This window comes from Gallinula chloropus, assembly GCF_964237585.1.
Source record: "Gallinula chloropus genome assembly, chromosome: 5".
NCBI lineage: Eukaryota > Metazoa > Chordata > Aves > Gruiformes > Rallidae > Gallinula > Gallinula chloropus.
Genome location: NC_140090.1, coordinates 18,551,208 through 18,563,784, shown reverse-complemented (window position 1 = coordinate 18,563,784; position 12,577 = coordinate 18,551,208). Strand labels below are relative to the sequence as shown.

The 12,577-nt window shown below is 37.0% G+C and overlaps 1 protein-coding gene across 3 annotated transcripts in view; it reads right to left on the bottom strand.

The window, feature by feature from the left end:
- SLC4A10 (solute carrier family 4 member 10) overlaps window positions 1-12,577 on the bottom strand; it is a gene marked incomplete at both ends in the record, with an annotated part of 154,965 nt that overhangs the window by 21,656 nt on the left and 120,732 nt on the right. For all 3 annotated transcript variants that reach the window (XM_084265222.1, XM_084265223.1, XM_084265221.1), the window contains 3 exons: window positions 10,171-10,416; window positions 11,515-11,648; window positions 11,833-12,007. In XM_084265222.1, coding sequence (XP_084121348.1) covers window positions 10,171-10,416; window positions 11,515-11,648; window positions 11,833-12,007 — 555 coding nt within the window. The remainder of the gene's footprint in view (window positions 1-10,170; window positions 10,417-11,514; window positions 11,649-11,832; window positions 12,008-12,577) is intronic.

The following is a 12,577-nucleotide window of genomic DNA, read 5'->3' as shown; positions in this document are numbered from 1 at the left end:
TTTTCTTCCTATTCCATTGATACTTCTGAGCAAAGCCTGTAATACTGAAGCGTGTCAATCATGTTCCATCCCCTTACACTTAACACTTCCCTACACAGGGATTAGATGCTGTGGATTGTTCCAGGCTGATCCATGTCTCAAACGCAGTCTGTATCCTCTTTCTTTCCCTTTACCAGAATGCCTTTGCATGCAAAGCTGCCACACTGCCCAGTCAACTGTCAGGGCTCTGCAAGATCACCAGACTTGGTGAACTTTTGTGCCCATTGATTTTCCTTTCCCCACAGCTGCCTTAAAAGCATGTTTTTCATTCTACATTGTGTATTTTAACATACAAAACATGATGAGGCACTGTGGGAGGAAAATACTGCAAACAGGCAATTTTACATCAAAGTTAAGTCTTTTAAGCCTCTGAACCAACTGTGGGAAGCTTTTTCTTTCACAAAGCCTTCAACATATGCAGGATACTCTAGGATCCAAGATGTCACGTGTGTTTTGCAGTTCTTTTCAAATTAATCCTACTTAAAAATCTGTGGTACTATCTAACCTGCTAGTATTTTAACATGCTCATGATGTTTGCAAATAAATTCTGCACTCTCCCTTCTGATAAAGTTTTCATGAGTAGATGGGTACAGGGTAACATCTGCCTATACAGTAGAGAGCCATTAAGCATACATTTCTGTTCCAGTTCTAGACGTGTATCAGTTTATTCACCTCAACACATATTTTCTCTGTGGCTGTGTGTCTTTCTACAAAATGATAATTCTCATCTAGATTTTTCATATTTCCTACATAAGAAATTCTACCACCTACATTATGAGCACAGAACAGTGCCAGTGTATTTCAATTACAATACTATTAATGTGACAACATCTGCATTTAATGTTGTCTTTGTGCAACTCCTTGCTTTTATTTTAAATGCATCTATGTTATAAAAGACAGAAAAACCCCTTACAGCCCATGAACAAAAATGAAAATTAAAAAAAGCAAGAAAAAAAAAGCAGGGAAAAAAGAAGCAACAGCGTTCAGAAAAAATAGAGGGTCTGAGCCAAAAGTCATTGAAGTAGATGGATCTTTCAAACATATTTAATATGCTTTGGATCAGGCCCCAAGTGCAGAATGCGTGTTCAATGCATAGTTTATAATACTACAAAATGGGTTAAATGAAGCGCATCACTACTGGTGAGCTACGGTAGCATAATAAAGTCAACAAACAGTATGTCTGTGTTATTGCCAGGGAGTATTTGATGTTCATGCAACAATACAGAGGTGGCTATTTCAGGTTACTACTGTTTCCTGTGAGCACAGGAGCACCCTGCCCCCTGATGTCCATCGTTGATCGAAGACTGGCCAGACGCTGGGTGGTGGCCCATTGGGGTTTGATTGCAGTAGGCCAAGGTGACATGGGCTGTTCAATCACAGTCACTTTCTCACTAGAAGGGAAGACTGTGCATGTACAGGGCATAGCTACACTTGCTGCAAACTGCAAAATTACATTTAAAAGTTAGAGATGTCAAAATTTCTATTTCCTTAGTCAGAAGTGTGCTAATTGAAGCTATAGTTTAATAAAGCTCAAGAAATTCACCTTCAGTTGAGATCATCATCCTGTTTATTTCTACCACTTCCCTCTTCATGGCATTCCAATCTGGCCTTTACCAACTTTCACAAGCCTTTACCTACAGCAGACTGCTCATCAGCATGCAGTGACATATGCAGACCACCCATGCAGACCAAATCACCCTGCACTCAGCTTTTGTCACTGAATGGGTGCAAAATTTTGCCCCAACTGTAAAGATTAGGTCCTGGTTTCTACCAAGAAGATATAACACTATATTGTTTTTATAATTGCATGTCTTCTGGCAACACTGGCATTTTTATATGAGTTTATATCATGTTATTGCAGCATCCAACTAATTGCTTAACATCACAGAAATGTGAGATAGTAAGATAGTCCCTGTCCAGCCCCAGAAACACAACTGGAGGCACCATTCATTGCCAGAACATATAGGATTATCTACCAAAACAAGAGAATTCATTACAGATGTAATTGCTTCAATGATGACTATTTCCCAACACAACTGACCTACAAGGAGAAACACGAATTAGTGAAATAAGGTATCTTGGTTCTGGCCAGGACGGAGTTAACCTCCCCAAGCAGCCAGCACGGGTGAACTGAGTTAGCCTGGCTAGGTCAGTCAGAGCTTTCATGGGGGAGTGATGGGTGAGAGGGTCTAGGATGATTCCTGTCATTGTTTTCACAGCAGCTGGAGGCTGATAGATACACCAGTCACTCCTTTCTCTATTTAGAAGGTCCTTATTTTGCAACTAGGCAAAAATCAGTGGAGCTTGCTTTCTTCTAGGGTATTTAAAGCCTATTATAAAGTGGCTTGTAAATCTGAGGTAGACTAATAACTCATTTCAGACAAGACGGTCTTCTGGCAAAGGGTAGAACCATAAGATCAGAACTGATAAAAGGATAAAGTACCAGAAAAGTATCAGCCCAAACCCAAGAAAACAAGAAAAATAACCACAGCAAAGAGTATGTATTGTCTTTACATCTTCCAAGATGCTCAAGAAATCTCTGGCAAATCAGGATGGGGCACAAAGGTAGGCTAGAAATAACAAATTTTAGAAATGGCTGACAGACTTGTATCCTCTGGAGCCTGTACCGCTCTCCCTCTTACAGGAGGATCAAGATTTCAGCTAAATCTTCAGCACCAACCCAACTGCAACAGGCAGTATAGAGTACTGATGGCACCCCCTTGCCTTCTTCATCCTCTCCATCTCACCATATATTTCCTAGCTCTTTTTGCCTTTGTTTCCTAAGTATCAATTTCATAAATTTCATTAGTCTGAGGCAGCCATCATAACTTCACTATGTGCAGGATTTCCTACAGTTTTTCCTGTTTTTGAAGATCAGAGCTGCAACTTGACAACAGCAGCCTCAGGATATCTCCAGCAACCTGCAGTGTTCCTTGTTCCCCAAAAGGAAGAGTTATTACTATCCTTAATAGCACTGAAAAGATGGTCCATATGATCCTTCTTTATTTGGACAACAGGCAGGGAATATGGGTTAGTAAATAAGAAACCTGCTATTTTATATGTAAAGTTGGTGAATATTTGTCCTCACCTTTGTAGATCCACATTAAAAGATAAACGTTGTTGCTCAACAACAGTCAGGTGAAAGTTTCTGTATTAAGAACACTTTGATCATGACTGTAACATTCTGTTTACCACAAAACAAGAAACTTATTCCCTAGGCCTATTTATTCAATTGAAATTAACCCAGGACTGGTGGGGGAATGCCTCTAATTTCTACCCCTTGCCCCAGATTCTTCAGATTCATCTTTACAATTTCCTTCTCTTCAAACTGTCATGTGCAACTTCTTCCCCACACAGACTTTATAAACATGCAGCACAGTGCTAATCCATTCTGCTGCCATTACAGCCACTATAAGAACCCTGAACAAGAGCACTGCACAGTGCTTTTATGAGTAAATAGAACACACTTAAATGGTGCAGCTCCTTTGAAGCTTCTTGACCATTCATCCCTTGCTATGTTTTTGTTTTCAAGACTAGGAGGCACTGACTAGTGATGATTCTATCCAATTTATGAGGCACTATTTTGGAGCTCCTGTTTTCCCTACATGTATATATTACAAGATACACCTATTTATACTAGCTAAGGATTTGAGATATAAAAGATGCAACTGTAGCTTCTTCAGGATTAGCCAACAGAGCATTTCCCCCTTCTAGAAGGGCAAAATCTCTTTCTGGCTCATTTAAAACAAAGAATGAGATTTGCTCAATATGAATATTTATATTATTTTTTTTAAAAAAACAACAGGCAAGTATGACAAGTAAGTTACAAAATGTGCTTGTTTAAACAGTATGTCTCACTGAATATCAGAACACATATTTTGTAATACGAGTAGGACGTTTTTCCCCTAAAACACAGATTATGCACTATAAGTGTACTGTGACTTGATCACATAACAGAGTAAGAAGATGGTATGGAATCATAGAATCATTTAGGTTGGAAAAGACCTTTAAGATCCCCAAGTCAAACTGTAAATGGAAGGTGGCATTGCTAATTCTGTTTTAAAAGGCATTTGAATATATGCGTAAGTATTCTTTATGTTGCATTTAAAAGGCTGAAGGAAAGAACATCAATAGCAGAATGCTATGCATGTTTAGGCTGTCTCCAAATATACTGTTTTCATGTGAGTTATGGGCAGTTGCAGAGTCTTTCTGTATGTCTAACAACTGCTATGGGAAGGGGACATCAAAAATATCACTTCCATGCTGTCCCATACCTACAATACCTGTATATGCCTGACATATTTACCATATTCATTCTCACGTCAACATTCATAACACTGAAATCAAAGTCTCAGTGGAAAAGAGACTGGAAACAAAATAATTAATACTGATAGGAAAAGGACTTGTCAGTTATGTTCTATTCTCAGTATCACAAACCCTTTCAAAGCACAGCTGTCACGGCAAAACAAGATATTCTCTTCATTTATTCATGAGATCTGCCATCCTGAATTAGACCATTGAGTCATTAAGTTAAGTAGCCCATCTCTGACGATCATGAACATCAGTAGGTTTCCACATATATTCTCTAAAATTGAAGTCTATATAGTTTAGCTGGTGAAGTTGAGGAGGAAAATAGAAAAGACTATAAAAGTATCTAGACAATGTACTCAGAAGCACAATTTCACATACACAGAGAGAGAGAGAGAAATCAGAGCAGGGAGAGGCAAACTAATATTATAGTGAAGAAATTTCAAAGAATCAGGTTTCTTTGGATAGCACATCAGGAGAATAATATTGTTCTGGCATGGGAAAATCTAAGAAACAGATTTATCATCACACTGTAGTTTTGTAAACCTTGACTGTCACTCATAAAAGTTGGTCTTTATTGTCTGCCTGGTGCAGTATGCAGTCCATGCATTCTTAGCAGTACTACAGTATGTAACTGTCATATGTAGAAGTTGAAGTGCAGAAAAGTAGTGAAATTACGTGGGATTATGACAACTCATCTGAAAGCTTCCACTTGGAAACAGTTGAGGATGTTGCTTCACACTGCTTCCAAAATTTAAAAAAACAACAGGCACCTGAGGAGAAGATCCAGTACAACACTCATACAGAAATATTATACTGTAATATATTATAATGCTATATGGTCAGCTTGAGTTTTCATTATTCAGGTGCGGTGTATGAACACGCATAAAGGTACTGTAACAAAACCACCCCAGGATTTTACATAAACCTGTCTAGTATTTGAAGGCACTGTGTAGGCCACCTATCAACCACAAACTGAATGTTGTGGGGAACTGCTTAACAAGGAGATCTGATTCCAAAGGAGAGCATCTAATAATAATGTATTTATATTGAGTTATATAGATAACAAAAGACTTAAAACTTGCTTGTGCAAACAGCAGTAGGCACAAAACTAATCTTCACAATGCCTTCTAGAAGTAATGGTTTCTATAACCTGCAAAAAAATACTGAGATTGACATGATCTTGGCTTCTTCATTACATCAGAGTGGGATTTTCTACTCCTAATGCTTAAGTGCATGTCAATACCAAGACAGATTGCAATATGCATATTACTATGCCAAGAAACCACTTTAAAATTATTCAATGTAATCTGTTAATAATTGAGTAACTTCTGGTAAAGAATTATTAAAAACAGCATGAATTCATCACTCTGAAAAAAGAATTAATAAAAAGCAAAAGGTATATAAAGTCCCAAGATCCAAGCAACCTCACACTGAGAAATAATTGATCTTCTGTATTCCAAGATAATTATCTTAAAATGCTTGTATTTTAAAGAAAACCGGATTGCTTTCCAAATCACATTCCTTTCATCCACAATGCTTATTTTGTTTTCCTTTTGAGAACCTCTGTTTTAAATTCACCAAGACATAGGGCTCTCCTTTCCCAGCAAAAATTATATCCTAATATTTAATAAACACATTAAAATTGATGTGCATCAGTGTTCCAGGATTCACTAACTGGAGATACACTTGTTATAGGAATAGGAAAAAGCAGGAGGAGGAGAATGCAGAAATAAGAGAGTTGCTATGCCAACCTACAAATGCTAATGGCATGACAAATACAAAAAGGTCACAGAAAAAAAAAATAAAAAAAGAAAAAGAAAGAAAAGCCCAGGCCAAAAAGTATGTGTATTTTATTTAATAAACAATGCAGCTAGTGTATTTAAATTCCTTCAAAACAATGCAGTCTAAAAAGAAAAAAAATGCTGCACGGTAGCACACTGAAAATCAGGTTATCTTTGTCCTTCGATTTAGCTCTTAAATGCCTTATTCTTTATCATCCATACTGTAAAGACACTGTTTTAAGAAAAGTTAACATATGAATGCTGAATGGATTTGCCTGCAAGTGTATTACCTGATGATCAGGGCCAACATTTCAATACAGAGTAACAAACAAGTAGAAAGAAAAGGTGTAAAAAATGCATTAGGTCTAGTTCCATATTAATTAGTTCGTGTAACAAAAGATATGTCTGTCTTTTTGAGACAGAATTCCATTACAAGCTCAAACTCAAATCTTCTACCTAATATAGTAAATATGAACTTTTAAGACATCTTTTAGGAGGACTTTCAGCTGATTTTCAAATACTTGGATCTGCTTGATTAAAAAAACAAACAAACCCAACCAAACAAAAAGCCAGAAAAATCCCAACTGTTCTCAATGTTCTTCTACTGTTTGTTACAGCAGATACTAGTAATGACTCCTATACTCTTAAATGTAAGAGGAGACACGTGTAGCACAGTCTTTTACATCAAACTCCTGCAACAGAAATTGTTTATGACAGAATTCAAACCCACCTAAAGTACAGAATGGGTTTTGTTTCTCATTTGATACAAGGTTCCAGTCTGGTTGAAATACCAACCATTTTAAATTACTATTTTCTTTCTCTTTCTAGTACCCTAAAAGACAGTATAAAGACAGCATGCCAATGACTTTTCCTGGGTCACACTCATGTCTTCACCAGAAAACACAGACATTTTACAGTATACCCTGAGTTTTCTAGCACAGAATTTCAGATGCAAGATAAAGTTTTACATAGGCTTTGGCTGAGCATTCAAAGAGAAATGAGTTGCTCAACCTTTTGAAGTTCACCCGTTGCTAATTAAAGAACTGCCAAGGCTTTACTAACAATTAAAAACTTGTCTTTAAAATCCCCAAAGAGGAAACTGCAAACAGCTGTTTTAATTAGCAAAACAGCAGATACTAATTAGCTTCTGTATCAGAGTACGCTGGTCCTTTAAGGACAGGACCAGTTTCAGCCCAAGTTTGTTCCCCATTTAAACTACAAGTAGGACTGGAGTCAGATGCTCCTAATTCTTTGTGAAAACAATATTCCCTATCTTCAAATGCACAAAAATGAGATTTTTATTTCAAGTAAGCTTTTATACTTATTCATCTTCTATTTTCAGGGCTTTCTGGAACTGATATGTGCACCAACATTAACTGTGGGTTACTTGAAATCTCTTGTCCCATGATGATCCTCTGGGAATGGCAATTATGATTACCTTCACGTTCTGGGTAAATGGCCACTGTGTCAGAACACAGTAATACATGTCTACCTGCACAACAAACCCAAGAAGTTCAGGTTGTACCAAGCTTGCTGTGAAAACATCAGTCATTCGGGCAGCTGATGTAGAGCTGCTCCAACACAGAACATCTATTTTCTACCAGACCATCAGGGTCACTTCTGAAGAACTAAGAAAAACTCACATGAAGGAACAGGGAGAGGAGAGAACAGAAGAGCCTGGAATTACCCTTTTGCTGTGTTCAAAGCACAGATCCTTGGAACTGGCAGATGGGCTCTTACAAGATAATCAATATGCATAAAGGTCCCTCCAACAATCAGGTTTTAAGTTAAAAAAATATAAGCTGCATCCCATAAGAACTGTGTCTACAGCTAGTCATTTTTGTATTAGTGGGGTCAGTTGCCATGGACACAATATTGATAATAACTGGAAAACTGCTGCAAGCAGAAGGTACAACATAAATACCTAAAGTTAAATGTAATGCAATAATTTAAAAGTCAAGTTATTTGTATTGTCTACACAGAGTGAAAAAATAACTGAGAGCAATAAGTATGAAGTGATGACCCCATGAATAACTACAAAACTATTATATCAAATAACTTTGATAGCTATATATGTGTTTGAAACCACCAAGCAGTGGTCAAATCTTTCTTCAAAGACGACATTTGTCCTACAGATTTGGAAAATCTAACACTGTTGTGCTGATATTCAAACACTGCAGAACAGGACAAGTCAATAGCTGTAATTGGAGGATGACAATTGCTACTCTCTTACCTTTCTGCTTGCTCTGCACATTCTACATTCAATGAAGACTGTTACTAAGGGCAGGCAGCAAGTAAACACCCCCCTTCAAAAATCAATCTAGGATTCTGATTAATGAATGAAATTTAAAATAAAATCAAATGCATTTTATTTCTAAACATAAGGACTATGGTGATAAAACACTATCATAAAATATAGAAATACCTATCACTGTACTCCTACACAAGCAAGACTGCTAATCCTATTCCTCTGAAATCTCGAGCTGCATCACAGGATTCAGCTAACCACAAATAAAGCTATCTACCCAGGAATCTGTATTTCTATTTGTGCTTATTAAATATTTTAACATCTCAGTTCTGCCTGCTAAATGGCTTCTGAATATTTTTAAAATAGTATTTCAATAACTGTTTTTCAAAACTATATGAGAACATCATGTTCTCTTTCCCTTTGAAATTATTACTTTAAAGCAGTAAAGGGAAAAGAATTACAAATACTGAGCCTTTAGAGTAAAATAACAACTACATAGAAGTTAAGGGAAGTTAAATAAGACCAGGATAACACCTAAACTGCATGTATGGTCTATTCTTGATCTTTATTGCTTTCTCTGGAAATCAATATTCTCTTGTCTGCTGATTAAACTATTAAAGAGAAATATTTTTTCAGCATGATGAGAGAGTATGTCAGAAAAGAACTATAGTTTTGACAATTTAACTCATTCTCTGTATTAAGGTATATAATGTGCATACAGATTCAGGATTTACTAACTATTTTTCTAGTGATAACATACACAAAGCTCAAATGTTTTCTCTGTTGCTGTGTTCTGTTTTTCCCAGTTTAAAATGCAAATGAGACATTTGGTTGAGACACTCCTGTTTTTCCAGTGAACAGAAGATGTGGCACTGTTCAAGCATTGTTCCTTTTGGGCCCCACCCAGCTCATGCAGAGGGTTCAAATGAGTTCAGTGAAATAACACGGGCATTTCTGGAGAGGGATCTTCTCCAAAAATGCTTTTTAATGACACTTTAGTTGCTGAGGTGACCAGGCTTAATTGGCCTCAACACAGATGAGGATCTTGTCCTTTACTAGAAGAACGGTTTTGCTCTCATATCACAAATGTAGCTATGAGTTTTTCCTTCTAAATAAAACTATATTGATTAAAGCCATTCACTTTTCTATTCCCCAAGTAGAATACTACTTGTCAAAAGTCCACAATAAAGCTGCTTAAGTTGAGGGATTAAAAATCATGCTATTAAGAACACATTGATTATGACAAAATCAATCACCACTGAGAAGTACCTAATAATTCCAAATCCATTTCAGTTCTCTAAGTTTGAACTATAACTGCCAGAGAGGTTAAACCAAAGGAGGTCTAACAAATTATATTCTTTTTAGATAGGTCAATATTTCAATTTGGAAAATAAACCAGATAAATTCAATACAAAAATGTTGCCTGAACACGCAATAAAATATTATAAATCAGAAGTACAGGGTTACAATAAAAGATCATTGAGTTATACCTCATTAGATAAAAATGTGAATAAAAACCTAAAGCTCCAACTCCTATTTATTCTTCCAAGAAGAATGTGTGTAAGCTTTTCCAAACTCCAAGTCAAGATCTTTTTTTACTTCAGTAAACATGTACTGCTTGTACCTACAGAAACTACTACTTCCATATCCCAGCATCATGCCTGGTTCAATAACTTCCACATGTTAAGTTTGCAACTACTGCAAACTTCTACTGTGCACTGGTTTGCATTTCTCACAGAGGAAACATAACCCATAAAAACCCCCAGAGTTAACAGAAGAAATCTTACTTACGAGTATTTTGTCAGCAGATCCAAATCATTATGCATATTGATCGGGTATGTCTCACTGAGATGAAACAGCTTCTCTAAGGCCTCATAAATGAAAATTATGCAGATAAGAGAAGCAAAAGCTTCTTCAGTAAACCGGGTAATGTAGCAGACTAGGGAACTTGCATCAGTTGCAACAAGGATGATGCACAGGATTGCAGTCCACAGTCCAATGCTGGCTCTCAGAGAAAGGTATGACAACCCATACTCTCTAAAAAAAAGAAAAAAATTAAAGAGTTTATCTTTTGTGCAGCCACAGTATATGGAGAAGAGGCAGCTCCAAAATTTCCTTTGCCTAGGGATGTGCAGTTCTGGGTACAGTCTGAATCAGAAATCACTTACCTATTGTGAACTGAATATACTGCCAAGTCACCTCTTGACCTGAGCTCTCCTCCCAATTAACAGGACACAAAGAACTCTATTTCTTCTGAAGTGAGTGAGCAGCTTTTAGAGTAGTCACACACATGAACTGTATAGTGTCCAACCAGTTTTTTTCCCATATCCTGCCTTGTTTACAGCCAACACCTGCCAACAACTTTCATCAAAATCCTGTGTGATTACTGCATATGATAATAGAGCCCCAAACACACTGCGTGACATTATCACAGAGAAATTAATGGTCCACCTGAAGGTGATAAAAGCTTTTGGGGTGCTAAGTGGGGTCCCATACTCTATGTTGTTCACGAGTTCATGGTGCAGAAGTCCCTGTCACAGAAACAAAGCAGAAAAGTAGGGGATTGCAGAGAAGCATGATGGTTGTTCAGACACAGACATAATTTTTACCCACACTGGGGCAGAGGTATACCATGTATAGCAGACTAATGTAAATGTGGGGATATGCTGTTCTGGCATGATGCTTTACCCCTCCTTCTGTGTTCAGGTGGAGGAAGTGCAGGGCCTTTATTAAGAGATTATTGAAAGCTGGCACCACTAACATTACACTTAATTCCTGGCTGACAAGGAATGAGCTTTTACATGAGCTAGGGTTGAGATAAACAACAGATTTAAATGTATTGTTTCAGAGTAGAAAATTATACAATTGAAAACAAAAAAAACATCCTGAAGCTTGCATTCCCTTCAAAACAGGTTTGTTTTTTCAAACAATCAATAAAAGCCTTGACCAACCTTTCTGCACTACCACCAATTCACTTGTCTCACTCACTCCGTAATTTTCAAGCTCCAAAAGCCTAAGCAGCGCACTCCAAAACAAACTGTTGATCTTCCTCTGCACATATTGGAATTCTGGGACCAGAGTCTACCTTTACTTAACAGCAACTGAGGGATGATGCATATCATGATATTCACTTACTTGCAAAATTTGAATAAGATCTTCTCAAACACTAAAACTGGTCCTGTGCTCCCAAGGATAGTGAGAGGCTGTCCACCAAAGAGAGAGTAGGCAATTCCAGTCATAGATGCTCCAAACAACGATTCTATTGCACTCTGAATATGATAGAGAGAGAAGTGTCCATAAATTTTCAAACAGGTTTTTTTGCAATATCTTAGTCAGTAGCCTTATAAACACTGAAGCACCAATATTTAAAGGTGATTCATGCCATAGTAAGAAAACACTAACCACAAACCTATGAGTTTAAGTTTGTTTTAAAAGTTCAGATTTAACACATACTATACGACCTTCAGTTGCTTCTCCCAGCAGACCACCAAATGTGATAACAGGAGACATGCAAGCACAGTAGAGAAACAAAAAGGATGCCAGACACTGCAAACTGAGAGCATCCCTGAAGTCACTCCAGAAGAAGGGAGCTTTTCTTTTTATATCTAAAATCAATCCTCCAAAAAATCTAAAAAGAAAAAAATAGAAGAGATCAAAATAATGTAAAAGGCATATCAAACTTTCTTCCACAGTATTGCTTTAAATACATTGCAGAGAAGCTACTGTTCCTTGATCAAATTATACATACTTCCAGAAGTTTCAGGGAACCCCACCTTGATAACTTTAAGCAGGAAATTGTGTTTTAAAAACTAATTTGTATGTTTCTTTTATAAAATCTTCCTCTAACCATCCAGACCCAAAATTTCTGAAAAGTTGTTACCTCTCATGCATAAACCACTTTTATTTATTATGACAAATGATTCCTTGCATTTGTTTAATCAGAGTGCTAACACAGTGCCCATTTGCCCACATGTTGATATATAGAGCTTCACATTCTTTATTTGAGAACCTCTTCCTGTCACAGACTATTGCAGAATTTAATGTAGACCACAATTTTCCTTGTAAAAGTACTGTCACCTTCTGTCATTTACACTACATTCAATATAATCAAATACTTAGGAACATACACCCCCTTACAATATACCTCCCAGTTAAAGTAAATATCCCCACAATGCTCTTTTTCTTGCAGGCACCCAAC